A 24,377-nucleotide genomic window follows, 5' to 3' on the forward strand; every position below is an offset into this window, starting at 1 on the left:
CGGAAATGTGACCATTTTGATTTTTAAGGGTCACTTTCTAATAATGAATGTAGCTGTTGCTGTTGGTTGTTACTTAAATTCCAAATTTCTCGTGGTTTTGTGAAACAAAATATCTTCTTGGTTTTATAAATGTGCTGCTTATTTGGTAGTCACTCACTAAGTCACTATATACTGGGAGAGTGACAACAAGAGGCAATCAAGCAAAAAAATGATTGCTGAAGATCATCAACAGATTTTACTACTAGAAGACACTCTTTTGCAGGTCTGTTCTCTTACCCTTTTTACCATTTCACTTGTTTACTTGTCTTATTTACATTTGCATCATTATTTTCCAACTTTGTATCAGTTGATTATGAAAATATGATATTTTCACTTGTTTACTTGTCTTATTTACATTTGCATCATTATTTTCCAACTTTGTATCAGTTGATTATGAAAATATGATATTTTCACTTGTTTACTTGTCTTATTTACATTTGCATCATTATTTTCCAACTTTGTATCAGTTGATTATGAAAATATGATATTAGTTGAAGCGATATTGTGTAAAACCGCTTTAAAATGTGAGACGTTCCTTTTCGGACAAAGAAAGCATGATATTCATGTTGAATGTATTTTCAAGGTTAATGCTTGAAACATATATCTTTCCATATTTTCAATGGAGCCAAAGACTCGTTACTCTTTGGTTATGGATTATAATGGAATAAATCAAAATGGCTCACTACAATGGCAGCTCTTCTTTCTTTTGTGAAGTGGCGGTCTTTCGATGCAGTTCTCGACGCAATTTTCATCTTGGGTCATTCGGAAACAGCCTCTTTGTGTTGCAAACACAAGGGTAAGGCTGCTGCTGCATACATCCGACCCCCCTTACCCCCCGCAATTTGCGGGAGCCATTGAGGCATTGGGATAATGCTTGAAACATATGCATTGGGTACAAAAAATCTCAGACAGTCATTTGTTTGGGGTGTTAATCTGAAGACAAATTATACTGTAGTGTGACCAGATAAAAATTGACCATTTTATGGTAAAAACTAAAAAGTGACCAGTTTTCATTATTATAAGGTGACGACTTTATAAGTCTTGCAAATGGTAGTCTTTAATTGGATGAATTCAAAAGACTTAAGACAAGTAAGCACAAGTTAAGGGTAATTAATGTCTTTAATTAGTTGCTAATCATGTGTAGACTGTTTGCCTGCTCCTGAATTTTGTTTGGATATCTTCAGAAAGGGAGCGATACCAGTGGAACGTATACCGGAGATGGTTCGGTTGACTTCCATGGCCGCCCTGTCCTCAAGGGTAAAACTGGAAACTGGAAGGCCTGCCTTTTCATTCTTGGTGAGTCATTAGTCTGTTGTTTTAGATTATGATGGAATAATGCAAAATTTCGTACTTAATTGTGCGAGCTTCTAGTGTTATGAAGTAGCAGTAGGTTGATGGAATTTTCATTATGTGTCATTTGGAAAGAAATCTGTCGGAATTTTCAACATATTACGCCTTGGCAAGAAGCTCTGAGACATTGAGGAGATAGTGATGTGGTTGTCCATGTCAACCTTTCCAATGTCTGTGCAGGGAATGAATGCTGTGTTGGTTTGGCCTTTTGTGGTATTAATACAAACCTCATCAACTATCTCACTGGAAAATTGCACCAGGGAAACGTTTCTGCAGCAAGAACTGTATCCACATGGTCAGGAACAAGCTACCTTACACCTCTTCTCGGAGCCTTCTTAGCTGATGCATATTGGGGAAGATATTGGACTATTATTGTTTCCTCTATGGCTTACTTCATCGTAATTTTCCCACTCTTAACATTCTCCTTGCTTGTTAGACTTTTCTTCATTGTTGGCTATTGCTGCTGTTCTCTATTATCTATGGGTCCTGCTGAAACTTTAGAATAGTTTGCCATGCAAATTGTGCCGATAAGGCGATAAATGCCTTACTTGCAATTTCAAACAAAGAGTTAAACAGGTTGTTTCTCATATACTATAGGGGATGTGCATATTGATACTCTCTGCATCAATTCCGGCACTTCAACCTGCTGAATGTATGGATTCAGGTTGCCTACCCGCTTCCCGAGGACAATATGCATTCTTCTTTGCAGGACTTTATCTAATGGCTATAGGGGCCGGAGGGATTAAGCCTTGTGTAGTGCCATTTGGTGCTGATCAATTTGATGATACTGACCCTACTGAAAGGGTAAAGAAAGCGTCTTTTTTCAATTGGCTCCTTTTCTCTACGAGCATTGGTTCACTTTTAGCTAGCACTCTAATTGTTTGGATTCAAGAAAATATGGGATGGAGCATTGGCTTCACCATACCTGCATTGTTTATGGGAATTGGTCTTGCAAGTTTCTTTTATGGAACTCCCTTTTATAGGTTTCAAAAAACCAGAGGAAGCCCATTTACGCAAATATACCAGGACATAGTTGCATCAATCTGTAAGGTTAAGTTAGAGGTCCCAAATGATAGCGATGGACTGTATTAAAAACCTGAGAAGAATTTAGCCGTTGAAGGACGTTTCAAGGAGCAGTACAATGAGGTGAAGTAAGTCTCGTGTCAATCCCATGTCTTTTATCTTTTATGGTTTTATATATTATGTTACCCGGATTAGAGTATGAGTATTTTACATGGGTATATCCTAGTTTCCGACTCTGCATGACACACACACATACTGTATCCTACAATGATCCTAAACCATTTTGTTAGATACGAGTAGAACCCTGTGAAGAGTCAAAGAAGCCTAATGGCCACAATCCGTATATATATCAACTAGTTTCTTGTTGTATGAAACCTTGCAGGTTTCTGGATTTAGTAGCGGTTCCATCAGATGCTGAGGTGAATGTCAGTGATATCTCCAACCCACAGACCTCGTGTAGTGTAACCGAGGTAAAACAACTGACAATTCTGCTAAGAATGTTCCCTATATGGATCACAGGGATAGTCTACTGTGCTGTCTATTCTCAGACAGCAACGATTTTTGTCGAGCAAGGCATGGTCATGAACAGATCAATTGCATCTTTTAGAGTCCCAGCAGCTTCACTGTCATTGTTTATGATGATCAGCATTCTTTTGTGGGTTCCATTCTATGACAAATTTCTACTGCCCTTTACCATAAAATTCACTGGCATCGAAAATATGGGGTGTCAGACCTACAAAGATTTGGTACTGGCCTCTTCCTCGCCGTCCTTCCTATGTTATGTGCTGCTTTTGTGGAGATGAGACGGTTGCAGCTCGTGATGGAACTCGGAATAGTCAGTGAAAATGTTGAAGCTCCTTTGAGCATTTGCTGGCAAATTCCGCAGTATTTGTTGATCGAGATAGTTAGTGAAAATGTTGAAGCTCGTTATTAAGGTTAGTTAAAGTTGGTTTCTTTTAAATTATGTAATTTTCGATTTTTTGTTGTTATCGTTTTTTGTCATTTTGATTTATCGTTTGTTTAATTTCCTCGTCATTTGGTTTGTCGCTATTTGATTAATTGGTATGTGTCTTTTCTTTTTATTCATTTTTGTTGGATTTGTCATTGCTTGATTAATCATTGCTTGTTATTTACGCTTTTTTTCTCTATATGTTTTAAGTCTCCCTTTGATATTGATTATCGACAGTAACCCTTTATTTAGTACCCAAAAGCCATTTCATTGTTTATGTGACCGCTTTTATCAGTAATCATTTTATTTCGTTCGTGTCCTTTTACTTACATTTTAGGACAATATTACAATGACTTATTGTAAAACGGTTTTACTATGTATTAGAAACTCGTATTCGGAAATGTATCGTTTATTATTCAGACGGAAAATTGTGTTTAATACAAAGCATATACTAAGCTATATATACATGATGCGAGATTACGTATTTACGGAAACAAATATTTGTGCAAGAGCTATATTTATATACATGGTAAGGATCAATCAAGGATGATTCTCATCCCTTGATTGTGTATGTGCAACGGCTCTTATGGGAGCAAAGGACCGTTGGTCTATTACCCCCCCTCAAGTTGGCGCGTGGAGGTTCGAAACGCCCAACTTGGGTAGTAATTCTTCGAACTGAGCACGACCCAAGGCTTTAGTGAAGATATCGCTAATGGTGGTGCTTAGTATGAACGTAGCTAGGAGCGAGCACCCCTTTTGTATTTCATCACGAACGAAGTGACAATCAATTTCAATGTGTTTAGTACGTTCGTGGAAGACGGGATTGCGGGCGATGTGTAAAGCCGACTGGTTGTCACAGTGAAGTTGGATGGGACGGCTTTGAAGGACACCAAGAAAGTCAAGAAGGCCTTTGAGCCATTTGAGCTCGCAAGTAGCATGAGCCATGGGCAGTATTCTCGCCCGGTGAGGATAAGGAGACGGTTTTGTTTCTTAGTCTTCCATGATATTGGTGACGTGCCTAGAAGTACGAGATATGCCGAGATAGAGCGTCTCGTAGTCGGGCAAGCCGAGTAATCAGTATCACAGTATGCTTGTAAGTTTAGATCACTAGTAGCTTTAAGGAGAATCCCTTGACCTGGAGCGTTCTTTAGAAAGCGAACAACCGTAGCGCATGCGTCCCAATGATCCGTCGTTGGAGCATGCATGAATTGAGCAAGTATATGGACGGAGTAAAGGAGTTCGGGACGCGTAATGGTTAGGTAGACAAGGCGTCCCACAAGACGGCGATATGGTTGAGGATCTTGCATAGGTGGAGCCGTGGAGATGCCTAGTTTGTGATTTGGTTCCATAGGGACAGTTGCCGGTTTGGACCCTAGTAAACCCGTCTCTGTTAAAATGTCGAGGGCATATTTGCGTTGAGAAATAAATATCCCGGTGTCATTGCGAGCTATTTCTAGCCCAAGAAAATATTTGAGGATCCCCAGGTCTTTCATGTGAAAGCATGTGCTCAAGTAATCCTTGAATTTTTCGATTACTGCTGTATTGTTCCCACAAATGACGAGATCGTCGACGTAGATAAGAACATGGACCTCAATGTTGGTTTTAACCATAGAAAATAGACTATGATCGTATGGGCATTGCTTAAATCCATAAGAAATAAGAGCGGAAGCTAGTTTTGCATACCAACATCGAGGGGCTTGGCGAAGACCGTATAAGGATTTGCGCAACCGACAGACTTTCCCATTGGTGGCGGCCGAGAACCCAGGTGGGGGTTTCATGTACACTTCTTCGGAGAGGTCACCATGTAAAAAAGCGTTATGAACGTCCATTTGATGAAGTGACCATTTCTTTGCGGCTGCGATGGCTAGTAGAGTCTGAACCGTGACTAATTTGTTGTGGGAGCAAACGTTTCATGGTAATCAATTCCTTCGATTTGCTTGTTACCCATGATAACCAAACGTGCTTTGTAGCGTTCTATCGAGCCATCCGCATTGTACTTGATCTTATACACCCATTTGGAGCCAATGGCCTTTTTGTTGGGAGCGCGAGACTCAAGTGTCCACGTGTTATTTTGTTCAAGAGCATTAATTTCGAGTCGCATTGCTTCTTGCCATTCGGGTACTGCGTAGCTTCGTTAAAGTGTCTAGGCTCGTAACCTTTGGTCACGGCCGATAAGAAGATTTTGTGGTTAGTAGAAAACTTAGCATAGTTAACAAAGTGAGTAATTGAAAAAGGAGTACCTGATGATGTCGTTGTAGCGTGTGAGGTGGGTGAGGGACGAGTGTGTTTGACGAAGTCCTTGTGACGGGGGTGGGGAACTTGACGCGGTGACCACGTCCCAAATCGATTCGGGGTGGTGGTTTGGGTCGTTGGTGTTAGTAGCGTGGGATGGAGCCGTGTTGTGGACGGGTCCTGTAGCTGCTGGATTGGTGTCGATGTCGTGTGTACCAGCGGAAGTGGTGTCACTGGCTGGTTGTGTATTTGATGGGGTCGCGGTGGTGGTGCTGGGAGTGGGGTTAGGTTGTGCGCCGTGAGTGGCAGTGGGCGTGGTTGAGGCAGCCGTGGTGTCGGGGTTTGGGTCATTGGTGACCGTGTGTGTGTTGTTTCGAAGCAAGGCGAGCTCGTCAATTGGTGTTAGAGCATCCTTTAAAAAAGAAGTGGAGTCCTTTGGTAGTGTCGTGTAAATGTAAAGATTGATAGGGAAATTGGTCTTCAATGAAGACAACATCTCGGGACTCAAAATATGTCCCGGTATCAAGATCGTAAAGACGCCATCCCTTCTTTCCAAATGGGTAGCCAATGAAAAGGCATTTTCGACTTCGAGGGGCGAATTTATCATGTGAGCGATTTATATTACGAGCGTAACAAAGACAACCAAAAATACGAATATTTTCCATAGGAGGTGGTTTATTAAAAAGTTTTTCGTAGGGAGTTTGACCATGAAGGAGTTTTGTGGGAGTGCGATTTATTAAATGTACCGCGGCTAAAATACACTCACCCCAAAAGAAAATTGGTAAACTAGCTTGAAATAATAAGGCACGGGCAACGTTTAAAATGTGTCGATGCTTGCGTTCGACCCGGCCATTTTGTTGAGGCGTGTCAACATTTGATCTTTGAAAAAGAATACCATTAGTGTTGAAAAAATTACGAAGAGACATAAATTCAGAGCCGTTATCGCTACGCAAAATCTTAATTTTCTTTTGGAATTGACGCTCAATCATAGCAAAAAAATTTTGTAAGGTTTGTTGTGTGTCACTTTTGTGACGTAAAAGATAGACCCATGTGGAACGTGTAAAATCGTCAACAATCGTTAAAAAATATTGGGAACCACAGGAGCCGTTTGGGGAATATTGACCCCATAAATCGCGATGAATCATATCAAAAGGAGCAATAGCATTGTTTGAACTTAAAGAAAATTGTTCACGAGTTTGTTTTGCTCGAAGGCAAACGTCACAAGTTTTACTTAAAAAAAAGAAGAAGATGCGAGACGTGAGTCTTTATTAATAAAAGGTAAGAAATGAGAAATATTTGTTGAGGGATGTCCCAACCGTGCGTGCCAAAGCTCGATTGTGTTATTGAGGCTTACGAGAAAAGGCTTTGACCTCGTCGGTGCGAACACCTTTTAAGTAGTATAGTCCCTCACGTTGCTCACATGCTCCAATCGGCATCCTCGAGGAACGGTCCTGAATAAGACAAAGTTTTTGTGAAAATTGAATAGTTAGAGAATCGTCAAGAAGAAGACTTGACACGGAAATAAGATGGCATTGTAAATTAGGTGCATATAAAACATCTCTTAAAATAAGACGGGAAGAGAGAAAAATATCACCACATTTGGTAGCTTGCGTTATGTCGCCATTTGGTAAACCAACAGAGAGAGGTGCAATGTTTCGTATATTAGTAAAATGTGAGAGACATCCCGACATATGTCGAGATGCTCCCGTATCAACAATCCAAGATGATAGAGGAGTCTTACCATTGAGGCGATCAGTGGAGGCGGACTTGTGTGATTCCCACAAGTGTTTGAGCTCTACCATCTCTATTTGGGGTCATATTGTTGATGTCGAAGGAGCTAGTAGCCCATTTGTTGAGAAGGAGTAGATGACCGCCCGCCGCCATGTGAGCACGGGGTTGTGTGTTGGTCGTGTTGTGGCGGCGTTCCTTGCCACGGTCAGGCTTGATAACCACGGGATTATTCGGGTCACTAGTGTCAACAATAATACGGTCTCGTGGTCTGTCCCCCACCATTTAGGAAAGAGTCCGGTGACACGAAAACAAACTTTATAATTATGTCCGGACCGGTTCAAGCGATGCAACGAGTCCCGACTATGCTAGGAGCGGTGGGTCATTACGAGGTCCCCCTTGTCCCCGACTTCCCTGATTAACGCGAGTAACGAAAGCCATGGGTTCAGGTTTGGTATCGACGCGTTGAACAGTTAAATTACGAACACCTTCTTCTGTAAAAAGACGATTATAAGCAAAATTTAAATTGGGAAGAGGATTGGTACCAAGGATGTGTGATCTAGCGTTGTCAAAGCGCTCATCGAGACCAATTAAGAAATCCCGAACCCGCTTCTTCTCCCGACGCGCATCCATAATCGTGACCCAATCACATCGGCGGGGGTCACACGAGCGAGACGGAAGAGGATCATTCTCAAGAATCTCGTCCCAAAGAGTGGTGATGCGGCCATAGTAAGCCATCAATGACTCCGTAGGACCTTGTCGACAGGCCATTAGTTCGGCCTGCAAGCGATACACACGCGCATCATTCGCACTGGCGTAAACGGTTGCGGATGTTGTCCCATACCTGTTTAGGTCGAAGAGCAATCTGTTTTCGAACGTCGGACTCGAGGGCATTATATATCCAAAGAGTGACCAACGCGTTTGCAGACCGCCATGATTCGAATTTTGAGTCCGAATCAGACGGTTTAGTGATTGTGCCATCGATGTATCCCAATTTACCCTTTGCGAGAAGAGCAAGCTTGAAGGATTGGGACCATTCATCATAATTATTGCCGTTAAAAGCAATTTGAGTGATCTTACTGCCGGTATTTTCGACATGGATGAGATTATATGAGGATTCGTTTTTCGAATCTTGAGGTTTTTCTGTAGAATTTGTCATGTTGAAGATGACGGCGTTTTGTGTTTTGTTTTTTTTTTTTTTCGAATGAAGAAACAGAGGAAGCAGGGTAATAATTTCTATAGGATTATTAACCTAGAACCTGATACCATATTAGAAACTCGTATTCGGAAATGTATCGTTTATTATTCAGACGGAAAATTGTGTTTAATACAAAGCATATACTAAGCTATATATACATGATGCGAGATTACGTATTTACGGAAACAAATATTTGTGCAACAGCTATATTTATATACATGGTAAGGATCAATCAAGGATGATTCTCATCCCTTGATTGTGTATGTGCAACGGCTCTTATGGGAGCAAAGGACCGTTGGTCTATTACTATGGAGTTATTTCTTTGATTTGCTTGGCAACACAAGTGGGTATTCAATGTCCAATAGAAGTGGGGAATTTAAACCAAAAGCAAATCATTGTCGAAGCAGCAAGACATTCTATATTTCTACGCTCATTAATAAAGAGAGTTTTTTCCCAGGCATTATTCTTTCTCCTTTGCCTTAATATTATCCACATCTTTTAGCAAGAACTGTTAGAAATTGAGAGATGTGTTTTCCATAAACTTGGAAGATATTATTATTCTGATAATGATGCCTTACAATAAGAGAATACAAGTATATATAGTCTTCATGTTAACAGCTATAAAATAATCTAAGTATGGCAAAGATACACTATTGACAATATGAACATAAATAGGAAAATATGACTGTTGGAGCCTTATTATGCTAGCCTTGATTGCGTGATTTGCGGGCTCCTATTACCCCCCTCAAGTTGGTGCGTGTAAATTTACGATGCCCAACTTGGATAGAAGATCATCAAACATGGTGCGACCAAGAGCCTTTGTCAGGATGTCGGCCAGTTGGACTTTGGTAGGAACGTAGTTCGGTTTGATGAGACCGCGTAAAATTTCATCACGGATGAAATGGCAATCCACCTCAATATGTTTGGTGCGTTCGTGAAAAACGGGATTGCGAGCAATATGAAGGGCCGATTGGTTATCACAGGACAGCGCAATGGGTGGGCGGTGGGCTATACCGAGAGAGGTAAGGAGGCCTTTGAGCCATTTGAGCTCGCGAACAGTATATGCCATGGCGCGATACTCTGCCTCGGCCGAGGATGTAGAGACCGTTGTTTGCTTCTTGGTCTTCCACGAGATGGGAGAACCGCCGAGGAAGACAATATATGCCGAGAGGGACCTTCGACTAAGGGGACAGGTGGCATAGTCGGAGTCACAATAGGCATGGAGGAGAAGGTGGGTGTTTGACCGAAGGAGTAAGCCTTGACCTGGATTAGACTTTAAGTAGCGGACGACTTGGAGAGCCGCGTGCCAATGGTCCTGTTTTGGCGAGTGCATAAACTGAGCAAGGATGTGAACCGAGTATGTTATCTCGGGTCGGGTGATAGTTAGGTAAACGAGTTTACCAACGAGGTGGCGGTAAGGTTGAGGGTCGTGAAGAGGGGGAGAAGTGGACTCGGGTAGGGCGTGGTTGGGTTCCATGGGAATGTGGGCGGGTTTAGAGCCCAACAGTCCGGTTTCCTGAAGTATGTCTAAGGTATACTTTCGTTGAGAGACGTAGATACCACTCGAATTACGCGCTATTTCCAAGCCCAGAAAATATTTTAGAGGACCGAGGTCTTTCATGTGAAAGCAATGACTTAAGTAGCTTTTGAACTTTTGGATCATGTGAGTATTATTCCCGCATATGACAATGTCATCGACATATACCAAAACATGGATTGCAGCATCGGGTTGAAGAATGGAGAATAGGGAATGGTCATAAGGACATTGGGTGAAGCCATAATGTTTGAGAGCGGAAGCGAGTTTAGCATACCAACGTCGTGGGGCTTGACGGAGCCCATAAAGGGATTTTCGAAGGCGACACACTTTTCCATGTGCATGAGATAGAAAACCCGACGGAGGTTTCATATAAACTTATTCTTGAAGATCACCATGTAAGAAAGCATTGTGAGCGTCCATTTGATGGACATCCCAGTTCTTGGCTGTAGCAATAGTTAAGAGAGTACGGACATTAACCATCTTAATAGTGGGAGCAAAGGTCTCTTGAAAATCAACACCTTCGATCTGACGATTGCCCATAATGACAAGTCGAGCTTTATAGCGCTCGATTGAACCATCCGCATTATATTTGATCTTGTAAACCCATTTAGAGCCGATGGCCTTTTTGTGAGATGGAAGAGGTTCAAGTGTCCAAGTGTGGTTGAGCTCGAGAGCATCAATTTCATTTTGCATAGCTGTGCGCCATTTTGGATCCTGCATTGCTTCTTTGAAAGAACATGGCTCGTGATTGTCAGTCACGGCCGCTAAAAAAACTCTATGGTTAGTAGAAAACTTATCATATTGAAGAAATTTGGAGAGAGGGTATCGAGTACCTGATGAAGATGATGACGTTGCGGAAGCGAGGTGAGTGGAGGGACCAATGGGCGGGCGAAGGTAACCGGAGAGACGGGTATTGGGTATCTTAGGACGATGGCCTTTGCCCATAGGTTCATTGGTGGTTGATATTGGAGCGGTAGAGGAGATGTCAGGATCCGAGGATGAGGAAGGGGGACCCGTGGGAGAATTACCTGAGGCCGGGTCGGGTGTGGTTGTGGTGGAGGGTGTAGTTGACGTGGAGGGTGTAGTATCAAGAGAGGAGGACGAGGTGGAAAGAATAAGTTTTCCATAAACTTGGAAGATATTATTATTCTGATATGATGCCTTACAATCCCCACTAAACTAAAAGAATAAGAAAGCTCTAATATTTTCCCGCCTAAATGAATATTCCATATTTGGGCTTCATTATATCCTATCTACAATTGGGTCAAATTGCGTAATTCCATATAATTCTATTCCATTTACACATTTATATGCCTACAACTGGGCCAATACTGATTAATTACATACAATAACTAACCTACTACAAGATAAGAGCATTCATATATTGTTTTTACTTCTAAAACGAAAAAAATTTCCAATAATATATATTTTTCTTACACTTTAATTTAATATCTATTTCTACTCTATACAACGTGAACATTTAAATTTTGTAATTTTTTTGATTTAATATATACATAAGTATATTTATTACAACACAGATACACACAAAATAGTTTCAGCAATTTTATATAGAAATATGATGTTGAACCTTTTTTTTCTATCTCTTAATACAAAACATTACTAATATTAAGTTTTATTCTATACTAAAATTTCAAATGGAATTAAAATACGTTAAATATAATTAGATAATATTTAAATTCTCTAATATCCCTATCTAAAAAACCGCGTGTGCGCGGGATTTATACTAGTAAGAGAATACAAGTATATATAGTCTTCATGTTAACAGCTATAAAATAATCTAAGTATGGCAAAGATACACTATTGACAATATCCATCCATACTCTTTAAAAAACCCAAAATCCCTTTACTGTAGCTGTAACAGTAACTTTGGTACTTTCTGACTAATCTGCCCTTCTCTTTTTCCCTCTTAATCCCGTATCCCCTACACTCAGTTCGTCTTTTGTTTCCATCGCCATCACCATTTTCGCACCCTCGTCTCTGCGTGTGGTTACTTCCATTTTCCTATTTATGTTTCTAATTTCTGTAGATTAGCTTCTTCCCGCCTTTTATTCTTACTATTACTTTCACCCTCTTTTTCTTCTCCTCTTTCCTAAACCTAGCCAGGCTATTCACCATGCCGCCTGATATGAACGCATAACAGGTAAGTTTCTCGGATATTTTTCTGATTTGATTCCGATATGTTATCTACTGAGTTAGATTGTTGATTGTGAGTTAAAGTGGATTATTAGTTGTTAGTTTTAGTTGTTAGTTAAAGTGGATAATTCTATAGTATTAATTGATTGCATGCAATTATTTGCCCCTTTTTAAAGGTTTACATTTATTATTAAATTGATTGATCACTTGGATTTCGGCCAATTTAAATTATTCTGAGTTTTTTTCGTGCTTTGCTTTGAATGATTATTGAATGTGAGTTCATTTAGATAACTTAGGGTTATTTTTTGGATTTGGCTTGATTGCATGTAGTGATCTATTCAGTTTTAGAGGTTTAGATTGATTGCATGCAATAAATTGGGCAAGTTGAAATTCCTGGGGTTATTTTGGGGCTTCGTACCAATCACCTATCTGCAGCTCAACAGTTACTTCAGGGTTTGAGGGTCAGGCTGGAAAGTAGTGGTTGCTTATCTGTTTATAATATATTTCAGCTGCTATTCTTTATTTATTACAATATTTGCTTAACTTCTCATTGTGTAGAGTGTCCGATATGAACGAGAAGAAGAGAAAGTTGTTGGAGAGGGGACTCTCAGGCATGCACCCCAATAGCTTTTATGTGTATGTTGTGTACGAAAACATTGGCAGGCCCTCGTCAACTAACCTACGCTTTACTGAGCCAGAGGAGTAAAGACCACGATAAGTAATTGGGGCCTCCATATACATGAATTAAGCTTGAATTGTTTGTGGGTGTACCAATGTTAGTGTGTATTGCGAACGTGCTGTGTGTTTACAGTCACTGCAGGAGCGCTATACCCAAGCAAGTTAAGGGTAAACGTTGGTGGTCGTGTACTGAACTCGTATGAAGCTAACTATAGTGCAGGTCTGTCTCTCCCACCTCGGGGATTTCTCGCATTCTTACCAGGTGCCCTTTGCCTTAGAAAATTAATGATTATTGTGAGTACAAAGCAATATAAAACCCAATCAATTTCAAGGATTTTCACGTCAATTTCACGAATACCCGAGAATTTGAGTATTGGGTTACCGTCAGGTCCCTACCTTAGTAACACCATAACTGCTACTAAAAGGGCAGTCCGGTGCACGATGGCGTCCCCACTAGGCGAGGGTCCGGGGAAGGGTCTCACCACAAGGGTGTAATTGGGGCAAGCCTTCCCTTGCCATTTTGGCAAGAGGCCGCTCCAAGGACTTGAACCCGTGACCTCACGGCCACAAAGCAACACCTTAACTGGTGCGCCAAGGCTCCCCTTCAACACCATTATTACTACTATCGAGAGAAAAATATGTATAAGGGTTATGCTTCTAAAAGATCTGTTTTATTCACGTAAGCCTTTTCCGTTCGAGATTGTATTTTATTTATTTGATGGTTTAATGGTATTTTGGGGTTATACTGGTGCCTGTTTTTAGGGGCTAAAAACCTGCTTTTGATATGTTGGTTCAAGTGTTGATATTCAAGTTAGTGTTTGGAATTTGGATTGTTGACTTTTGAATAGTTGTCCAACATGCAAAGTTTATCAATTCTACCTTATAGAAAGATTAAATTCTGAAAAGATTAAATTTAAGACCAGTTAAGTAAACAGCTGGTGGAAGGATCACTCTTTTAGTTTTGCCTGAATATTTACGCTGTCGTCCGTGCAACTTTTTACAAAGGCCTAGCAATTAGAGAGTCCCAAGAAATGTGCAAACAATTCTTGTGCTTGCATGTACTCCCATATGGTATAGATGGTAATATGGTATTTGTGGCTATGAATTCAGGGTGAACTTCCCTTAATGAGTGAGATGTTGAATGCATCTGTTGATGATGCTATTGAACGTAATGGCTGGTAAGCATCTGTATCGTGCTATAAATTGATCTTAATGGTGCATTCAGTTTCTTGAAATATATTGTTTCGTCATTCATGGAAGGCCGTTTTCGATAGCCTAACCACTTTTAGCGAAGATGATCGGGCTAATCTAGAAATCTGTTTTTTCAGTCCGATCTGGGCCGCCTGGGTTTTCAGAATTCCCGGATTTTGAGAGCCTTGCCTGGTAATTAAGTAAATGCTATCTCAGTCGTCTGTGTGTGATGACTTTCTACTCTGTTAAGCCGACGATATCTCCACCTTCCTCCGCCACCTTTCCCGTCGTTCTTCTTCACCCACTTCTACTTCTTCGCCTTCACTTTTCCCCCTTCTGTGCATTCCCCTACTTTCATAGGGACCCATGCAGGCGATAACAACAACGACGACGAGATGAACAATAATAATAATAACTCACCACTTATCCGTTCCTTCATCTCCTCTATTTCATCCGACCGCGGTTTTCTCGGGGTCGAACCAAATCATCTCCTCAGCAACTGGTGATTACTTCCCTATCAGCGGTGGGTCCCATTTCTCGTCCAACATTGACTGTGCTGATTACTGTGATTATGAAAGTGAGGTTCTAAATACAATAATTCCTTTCTCAGGTTGTTGCCCTTTTCTTTTCTTTTATTGTTCTTTTTAGATAATTTCTTACAAGTAGCGGAGTGTGGAATATGTAGTAAGGTTTGGTAGGCGCGGCGACAGATGAGCAACTGAGTCTGTCGCGAAATCAGTCAAATAGGACTGGAGCTGCTGAAGTTTATAATTTGTCCGAAAAGGTTAGCTCACTCACTATTGCTGGTTGCATCCTAGCCAGGATTTCAAGTTAGGCACAAATTATAGGATAAGATCGCCTTACCGTGTCAGGTGGTCATTTTATAGGCTGATCACACTCTAAGACCTGTTTACTCAATAATATTGCTAAATAGTACTTGTTTATGTGAACAGAGGAGGAGCAGAATTAATGAGAAGATGAAAGCAATGCAGAATCTTATTCTCAATTCTAACAAGGTAATTTTCGGCCATTAATTTAAACTTCTTGAACATATTAGAATTAATAGAATTTACTTTGTTAGAGATGTTTTGAAATTGAGTATTTGATGAACTATTTAGATTAATTTGTTACGCTATGAATATTTCATCTTTTGTTTCAGAATTTAATATTTTTGTACGAGTCAATACTGATAAGGCGTCAATGTTGGATGAAGCCATTGCATATTTGAAGTAGCTCCAATTGCAGGTTCAGGTATGTAGAATATGCTCTTGAGGATTTTGTTGTGTAATTAGAGCCATGGCCACATAGAGGTATGGAGTTCAATATGGAAATTTAGTATAGTTTTTCAAATTCGTGAGATTTATGTGATACTCTTTGTCCTTGTACTTAGCCATATTGCCCATCTTAAATCAATTTATTTCAATTTTCATTTCCTCTCTTTTTCCTGAATGATTCTTATTTTTTCCGATTTATTCTTATACTTGTTTCTCTGGGGCATCCTTAGAAGAAATCAACCCGACAAGGGTATGTTAGTTTTTAATTTAATTGTGTTATTTCGAATTTTTGTTATAAAATAATTGAGGTGTGTGAGCTGCTGATTTTGGTTTTTTCCATTTGATTTATGTTGCTCCATTTGGTACGATTTCATTTCTTTATTAACTTAATTTGTTGTTTTAATTTTATACGGAGTATTTTGTATTTTTATGGTATTAACTATGGTGGATAATACTTGTGCATCATGAATACGCATGAAGAGGAAGAGGGATGATAGAATTAATGTTGTTCTTGACAAAGCTCTAACATGCATGCACAAGATATAAAAGGTCGACCATTTTTCTTGATTTTTTTAAAAACTTTTTGCTAATGTTAAACTTACTATGTCTATCTCTCGTTTAGCATAGTTACTCTTTATATTGGTAATATACGCAACTTTTGATACCAATTTGTCTTCATTTCTCGTAATTTTAACAAATGTTGGATAATTTGTGGGTGTTCTCTTGGGCAAGGATTTAATTTTCTTGCTGATTGACTTTAATCTTTGATTGTGATGGTAAATTTTGCTTTTGATTTTGCTTTAGTTGTGATGTAGACTTAGCCATAGTTAAGGATTTAAGTGCTCTGTACAACAACACTTTTCATTCGGCTTAAGTTACTATTGATGTAGTCTTAGCTTTAGTTGTTGATTTATAAGTTTTTGTTACCAGTTTATGTTCATTCAACGATTGTTTAACGCCTTTATTGTCACCTTTCAAATTTGTGAACTTATGTTGTTTCTCGCCTAATTCAATACCATTGTGCTGATAAATCAATGCAATTTTCGATTTTGTTTAAAAAACCTCAAACTTTTGGCTATTTCGATGCCATTGCCCTGGTTTATATATAGAGAAAGAAATGCCAAATTTTGGCTCACTGCCATGAAGACTAATGAAGTGCTAGCTCATGCAGTTGATTAAAGAAGGCGTGCTGATTTCTGGTTTACGCATCAAAACCACAACCATCTTTTAATGTTTTTCCCTATTTATGGATCAGACTCTAGAATTTTTCCATATTTCCAATGGAGCCAAAGACTCATTACTCTTTGGTTCTGGATTATGATGGAGTAAAGCAAAATGGCTCACTAAAGTGGCTCTGCTTCTTTCTCTTGTGAAAAGTTGATCCTTCGATGCGATTCGACGCAATTTTCATCTTGGGTCATTCGGAAACAGCCTCTTTGTGTTTCTAACACAAGGGTAAGGCTGCGTACATCCGACCCCCCCTTACCCCGCAATTTGCGGGAGCCATTGAGGCACTGGGGTAATGTTGTTGTTGTATGGATCAGACTCTAGAGAGTAGAGACGATGATCGAAGAGGCGTGTATAATTAACTAGATATACAAAAAATGCTTTCTTAACTACGGCTAAGTTTCCTTCTTTTTGCTGGTTGATTGGGAGAATGAAAAACTACCTCACATGGATGACGAGTTACAAAGCTATATGTGAATTGTTAAGACTGTGATCACTAAGCATTTTTTGCACTATTGAGTATGCAGAGCTTTCTATGACCAGACAATGAACTTGAATGTTTATTATGTCGCTGACCCGACAATGAACTTGAATGTTTATTATCTTAATGATAGACCAACAATTAAGGAAAGAACCGTGTTCAAGTGTCCCTTTAGAAGCTAGAAGAACTGAATAATTCTGTCGTTAGTGCTCTCTTTTTCTAATACACTCCCCACCGCCGATCTTCCCTGTGTTTAGTGTTTTCCCTGTCGCGGGGTTAATTGCCACGATACGAGTACCCTGTTCCATTATGCTTCATTCGGTGGTGGGCCAGTCAATGCTTTGATTTCAACAAAATTGCTAAAGTATGCAACATGGAGAATATTGCGTTTTGGTGTGAGTTTTTATAAATACTAAACCCAAACTCTGTCACTTTTTTTCATGTTTCCACTTTCTTATTTTTCTTTCCTTTGCTTTATGTTTTTTTTACTGAACTGGATGCTCTTTAATATGGGTAGCTTATATTGTTTGTGATACCGCTGATATTGCCGAGAGGTTGGAAAACTGAGAGTATTTGTTGGGATTATGAATTGGGGTTGTGTTATTTTGATGTGGGTGGTTTAATTTGTGGATAAAAGTTTCATATTTATGCTCATTATTGGTTTTTTTTTAAAGGCGAATGTCATGTTGTTGATGCCCATAGCTATATTCGGCTAACTAATTATTGGGTTTAGAGACTGTTCAATTTGTAGAAGCTTGGTAGTTCGGCATGTGAAATTGTGAAGTTGGTCAATGAACCGTAAATGAATAAAGATTATCAGCAAGAACTTTACTTGGCGCTAGGCTCCTAGCTGCTAGCGCTTTTAGGAGAGATTCAATTAATTATCTGATGAGACTCTTTTAAAATCTGACGACATCTAAATTATTTTATTCAACTTGAATAGATGCCATATTCCAATAGATATGCATGAGGTTGTCTCTAACTCAATGTTGAGCTAGCCACTACCATTTCATCAGAAACAACTTTGTTGATACGGAACTATATGAATCAGTTTTTTGCTTCATCTTGATCTTTATTAAGAAAATAAAGGCTCTTTAATGTTAGTATGCTTACTGATTCATGTTATTTATCACGTTTCTTTTTGTTCTAACATATCCATTCCATGATATGTAAATTAAAACTCACATATATGCTACCATGGGATCTCCAGGCGTAAAGTACCCATCGGTACCTGGAAAACATTTCTTGTATTACTCAGACAGATTAGCACAAAGTATTCTAATCTGCAAACCAGCCAGCTAAATTAATGATACATTTCACATCTGGCCAATGCTTAGGCAGTTTTACCTCCGGTATTATAGCATGTTGAATTCAGAAGTTTAGCTATATTTGATAATTAATTTAGAAGCCCTACAATCTATAAAGTTTAGCTGAAGTATTTGATAATCTATTGAGAAGTTAAGGTTATATTTAATATGTCGAATTCTGAACGACCGGTATCCCTTGTGTACTGTTATTTTATCTTGCAGGTTACCACATCAGGAGCTTATATGCAAGGAGCAGCTCTTGAGAACCATATCACTCATACACAGAAAATTCATGTTCGAAAGGTATGTGTTTATTAATTCCTTGAGAGCTTAGATAAACCTATAACGACGTAAACGGTGATTTAGGAAGTACCTACCATGGTAATGCTTCCTTAAACCTGAAATTGAGTTCCATGTTAGGGAAGCATGTTGAACAGTGCTGCTAGAATGTTGCGTAGAGAGTTACTTCTTAACATGTGTGATTTCTTTGAAGACTAAGCTTACTCGGAAAGTGAGACTAGCAAAAACAATTGTGCTTTTAATATTTCACTAATAGTTACCCCTTAGACATGTATGTGATTTCTCTGAAGACTAAGTTTACTCGGAAAGTGAGAAGCGATTGATTAGGTTTTGAGTTTGTTTAAGGTTTAGAGCCGAGAAAACCAACCGCGGCTCGACTAAGTTAAAACAAACCCTTAATAATAATGACCAGAATCACCTCACCTCAACTGACCCTTACCGCCAAATACTTGAGAGGTTTTTGGTGCCATGTGGTTCTACCTTCCTTGAATATGGATTAAATTTTATGGTGGAAACTAGAAAAAAATCATATGTCATAATTTCCATCTCTCTTATTGTTTTACATATAGTTCGTATGCGTTATAGAATTGTAGATAGCATAAATGACTGTGCTGCTTTAACGGGCGACTTCACAAACGCATGTAATGCAAATACGTCCTCCATTTCATCTTTGTTTAGCATAGTTTAATGCCCACATGCCACTTCTATTTTCTGATTGTATACTTGTCTGATTGTTAACAAATAAGTATAAATCTGTCTAGCTTTAAATGGTCATATAAGTTGTCTTTTGGGCTAGGTATTTAGCCACTGCCTGTCAGTGTCCGCAGTACAATAGTTTTTTTGTTAAGCTTAGAAAATGTAATATGATTATATGGCAGATGCCACTTACTCAAGGCATTGGTTGTATATTGATATCTATGAATCATTGATACTTTCTGCAGGGCAACAAAGGAGCCATTTGCTTACTTATAGGAGTCACTTTGTGACTTCAAACAGATTAATCACGGGTGATATAAGCTTTATTTACTTTGTTGGGCTACAAATTGTGTTTTAATCTCAATAGGTCATATGAGTTGGTTGTAATTTAGAGTAGAAAATAGGGTAATTGGGTGTATATTGATATAGTATCGAGATTCACATGGACTATTTTATAATATAAGCAGCGAGATTCACATGGACCGGCCTAATAACCAGCTTGCCGGTTTAGTAATAGCTACCCACGAGTGGCGATTTTTTTTTTTTTTTTTTTTTTTTTGACAGCATAGGAGAATAACTTACAATTAGGTATGGCTTTGTAGTGCTAGATTTAGTTGTCGGGATTCTGGTGCTACCTAGTCGAGTAGCTTACTTTGTAACATCGAGTGGCGATTTAATTCCACCTTGTAGCGCGATTATTTTTGTCGTCTATTCACAACTATTCACCCTAATATTTCGCAAGCCATCACGCTTCCAAACATCCTCCCCAGTTTGTGTGATCACCACTATGTTTTAACTCACCATTTCAAATACATTACCAGCCGCGTCTTTTTCCTAATCTTATACAGAATAATTCCTAAATATTGGCGCATACCGTTTCGCCAAATTGGGGCACCGCGCCCGATAGGGCGCGGTGCAACAACTAGTGAACATAAATAGGAAAATATGACTGTTGGAGCCTTATTATGCTAGCCTTGATTGCGTGATTTGCGGGCTCCTATTAAGAACGTCAAATACTCCATCTTTATGTTGAATTATTGATTGCAACTACACTTGATCTTACTTAAAACCGTCTTAACTTAAACCCTTTCACAATCATTATTCATTCCATTTCGACTTTTTTTTTTTTTTTTTTTAATCGGGTGTTGTAACTCTTGCATGGTTGCTTGTTTAGGTTGTATTACTTACTATTCACAAATCACAGTCTTGCAGTCTTTTCAAACTCATTTTTTTTCAAAGTTATCACTTCTTAGATTCCAAATTGCTTGTCATTTTGTGAAACAAAATATCTTGTTCATTTTATAAATGTAGTTATTATTCTTATTATATTTTGGGAAAGTGATAAGAAGTGGCAATAAAGCAAAGAGATGAGTGGTGATAATGATCAACATGTTTTACTACTGGAAGACACTCTTTTGCAGGTCTATTCTCTTACCTTTTTTTACCATTTCACTTGTTTACTTGTCTTATTTACATTTGCATCATTATTTTTCCAACTTTGTATTAGTTGAAAGTAATATTAAGTGTAAAATCATATTACAATGTGAGACGGTCCTTTTATATACTGGGACAAAAAAAGAAAGTATGATCATATTCATGTTAAATGTATTTTCAAGGTTAATGCTTTAATTATATATTGAAGATAAGATGAGGGAAAACCATTTAAGATGGTTTGACCATGAGTCAGGTTAGCCGACCCTAACCTATATTACGACTAAGGCTTTGTTGTTGTTGTTGTTGTTGTTAATACTTTAGTTATAACTTATATGCATACTTGTTATGGGTCCCAGAAATCTCATATACTGGCATTAATTTGGAGTACTATTGTACTACAGTAATAATCTGAATGATGCAAATGTTAGGCTTAATTGAATGAATTAAAAGCTTAAAAAAGTAGGCATAACTTTTGTCCGAAAGGGTGAAGTCTATTAGTTAAAATTTCGGTGAAATTCCCAAGGGTCTCGGGCTCAAGCCTTACTAAGAGTAATCTTGTGGGGTATTATGGCTTGAGGTTATGCCGGGTATTTAATATCTTTGGTTTGCTAATCATGTGTAGATTAAGAAAAGTAATCATTTTTGTTTGGATTTCTTCAGAAAGGCGGCAATAAGAGTGAAATATATACTGGAGATGGTTCGCTTGACTTCCATGGTCGCCCCGTCCTCAAGGGTAAAACTGGAAACTGGAAGGCCTGCCTTTTCATTCTTGGTGAGTATGATGTATCATCAAGCTAGTTGTCATTGGAGCCATAGAATCATTAGTCTGTCGTTTAAAATTATGATTTCGTTTTTTTTGGCGAGTAATGTTTTAAAGCACTTACTCTGAGTGTGCTCGCTTCTTGTATTGTGAAGTAGCAGTTGGTTGATGGGTTTTTCATTATGTGTCAATTGAAAAAAAAAAAAATTCGTGGAATTTCAACATATTTCTCATGTAATGCAATTCTGAACACAATTTTCATTTCGGGTCAGTAAGAAACAATTTTTCTATATGAATTGAAAACTGCGTACATTTGATCTTCTTTATCTTGCTATGTGCGGAAACCCTCAAGGCACTAGGATAATGGTGGTGGTTTTGTATACTTTATACGTAGAGATGGAACAAAAAATTTGTCACGCACGCTTGATTTATCAAAGTTTTATCTTATCTTATTTAAAAGTTTAGGCTTGTAGCTATCATATGGTGTGAGAAAATTACCCTTGTCTGTACAGGCGGTGAATGCTGTGATCGTCTGGCCTTTTGTGCTATTGAGTCTAACCTCGTCAATTACCTCACTGGAAAGTTGCACCAGGGAAACGTTTCTGCAGCAAGAATTGTATCCATATGGTCAGGCACATGCTTCCTTACACCTCTTCTAGGAGCCTTCTTAGCTGATGCATATTGGGGAAGATATTGGACTGTTGCTGTTTCCTCTATAGCTTACTTTGTCGTAATTTCCAGACTCTCTCTTTTCATTTTCCATTCTTTTTAGACTTTTCTTCATTTTAGGTTAGTGTCGCTCTTCTCTATGCATGGCTAAAGCGCTTTGAGTAATATGACGGAATAAAACAAGATGAATTTGATGATACTGAAACACTGTAGGGGATGTGCATACTGATACTCTCTGCATTAATTCCTGCACTTCAACCTGCTGAATGTATGGATTCAAGTTGTCTACCTGCTTCCGGAGGACAATATACACTCTTATTTGGAGGACTTTATCTAATGGCTTTAGGTGCCGGAGGGATTAAGCCTTGTGTACCTTCGTTTGGAGCTGATCAATTTGATGATACTGACCCTACTGAAAGGGTAAAGAAAGCGTCTTATTTTAATTGGCTTCTTTTCTCTATCAGCATTGGTTCTCTTTTAGCTAGCACTGTAATTGTTTGGATTCAAGAAAATATGGGATGGAGCATAGGTTTCACGATACCTGCGTTGTTTATGGGAATTGGTCTTGCAAGCTTCTTTTCTGGAACTCCCTTTTATAGGTTTCAGAAACCCAGAGGAAGCCCATTTACGCAAATATACCTGGACATAGTTGCGTCAATCCGTAAGGTTAAGCTAGAGGTCCCAAATCATAGTGATGGGCTAACACCTGAGAAGAATTTGTCTGTTAAAGGCCGTGTCAAGGAGAAGCACAATGAGGTGAAGTAAGTCTCATGTCAATCCTACGTCTTTTCTCTTTCATGGTTTTATATACTATGTTACTTCGTATATCATTTAGTTTCTTGCTGTATGAAATCCTGCAGGTTTCTGGATGTCGGTGATATCTCCAACCCACAGACCTCGTGTAGTGTAACCGAGGTTAAACAGCTGACAATTCTGCTAAGAATGTTCCCTATATGGATGACAGGAATAGTCTATTGTGCTGTTTATTCTCAGACATCAACGATGTTTGTCGAGCAAGGCATGTCCATGAACAGATCAATTGCGTCTTTTAAAGTCCCAGCAGCTTCCCTGACATTGTTCATGATGATCACCATTCTTTTGTGGGTTCCGTTCTACGACAAAATTCTACTGCCCTTTACTAAAAAATTCACTGGCATCGAAAATGGGTTGTCAGAACTACAAAGATTTGGTACTGGCCTCTTCCTCTCCGTCCTTCCTATGTTATGTGCTGCTTTTGTGGAAATGAGACGGTTGCAGCTCGTTATGGAACTTGGGATAGTCGGTGAAAACGTTGATGCTCCTTTGAGCATCTGCTGGCAAATTCCACAGTATTTGTTGATCGGGATTGCTGATGCAATTGCATTTGCAGGAAGGTTCGGATTTTTCTATGATCAGTCACCAAACAACATGAAAAGTTTAGGTATAGCACTGTGTTTGTTAAACACTTCCATGGGGAATTATTTGAGCTCTTTTATTCTTACTGTTGTAAACGCTGTAACGACTTCCCAGGGAAGTGTAGGATGGATACCCGATGATCTGAACGAGGGTCGGCTTGATAAATATTTCTTGCTGTGGGCTTGTCTTAGTTTTCTAAACTTCTTGGTGTTTGTATTCTTTGCTATGAGGTATAAAGATAAAAGGACTTTATAATATCAGCAAGCTTGTTGGTTTCTTGTATAGTATAATCCATTTAAAATGTACATTGGACTTGGCTCCGTCTCCAATCTCCATAGTAGCTCATACAAGGCGCTGTGTCGAATGTAGTACTCCCTCTATTTATCGTATTAGGCAAACACAAAATCTCATTGAAGACAGCGATATCCGTCACAAGCTTGTGACGGATACCGTTTCCTCTCACAAAATACCCATTGAGAGGTGAGTGGGAAGCACATGGGGGGTGCCCCACCTTGTCCCATCTCCTTTTTGTGAGAGTCTTGAACACAGGATTGGGATTCGTCACAAGCAAGACGCTTTGGCAAAATATGCAAAGAGAATTTTGAAAAATGTTGCAACTTTCAGGAATAAAAGGGTATTTGAAGAGGAAGTAGTGAAAGTACTAGATAGACCTAGGCATGGACAGTGGGCTGTGTCGGGTGGGCCGGGAAATAGTGAGCCGGGGACTGGCCCAGCTAGGGGAGCGGGTTGGGTGG

The 24,377-nt window shown here is 39.2% G+C and overlaps 3 protein-coding genes and 1 pseudogene across 5 annotated transcripts; 2 read left to right on the forward strand and 2 right to left on the reverse strand.

Moving 5' to 3' along the window:
* Nucleotides 1–122: 122 nt before the first annotated feature.
* LOC141643694 (protein NRT1/ PTR FAMILY 8.3-like) lies at nucleotides 123–3,494 on the forward strand (annotated as a pseudogene).
* On the forward strand, nucleotides 3,341–23,882 carry LOC141643693 (protein NRT1/ PTR FAMILY 8.3-like). 3 transcript variants are annotated; one of them, XM_074452961.1, is made up of 7 exons: nucleotides 3,341–3,791; nucleotides 8,724–9,029; nucleotides 20,370–20,785; nucleotides 21,459–21,570; nucleotides 22,071–22,288; nucleotides 22,441–22,988; nucleotides 23,088–23,882. In XM_074452961.1, the coding sequence occupies exons 3-7, from the start codon at nucleotides 20,732–20,734 to the stop codon at nucleotides 23,875–23,877; spliced, it is 1,722 nt and encodes a 573-aa protein (XP_074309062.1). In that variant the 5' UTR covers nucleotides 3,341–3,791; nucleotides 8,724–9,029; nucleotides 20,370–20,731; the 3' UTR covers nucleotides 23,878–23,882. The 3 variants fall into 3 exon arrangements, with proteins under 3 accessions (XP_074309062.1, XP_074309061.1, XP_074309063.1); XM_074452960.1 differs by lacking the exons at nucleotides 3,341–3,791; nucleotides 8,724–9,029 and having other exon boundaries at nucleotides 20,342–20,785; XM_074452962.1 differs by lacking the exons at nucleotides 3,341–3,791; nucleotides 8,724–9,029; nucleotides 20,370–20,785 and adding an exon at nucleotides 20,811–21,051.
* Nucleotides 7,685–8,480, reverse strand: LOC141641768 (uncharacterized). The gene is made up of 2 exons (XM_074450417.1): nucleotides 8,166–8,480; nucleotides 7,685–8,101 (listed from the first exon to the last, which is right to left on the reverse strand). Exons 1-2 carry the CDS (start codon nucleotides 8,478–8,480, stop codon nucleotides 7,685–7,687), a joined length of 732 nt encoding a protein of 243 aa, XP_074306518.1.
* Nucleotides 10,432–10,776, reverse strand: LOC141641769 (putative mitochondrial protein AtMg00820). Its single transcript, XM_074450418.1, has one exon. It carries the CDS (start codon nucleotides 10,774–10,776, stop codon nucleotides 10,432–10,434), a length of 345 nt encoding a protein of 114 aa, XP_074306519.1.
* Nucleotides 23,883–24,377: the final 495 nt, after the last annotated feature.

The sequence above is a fragment of the Silene latifolia genome, chromosome 2, assembly GCF_048544455.1.
Source record: "Silene latifolia isolate original U9 population chromosome 2, ASM4854445v1, whole genome shotgun sequence".
NCBI classification, from domain to species: domain Eukaryota; kingdom Viridiplantae; phylum Streptophyta; class Magnoliopsida; order Caryophyllales; family Caryophyllaceae; genus Silene; species Silene latifolia.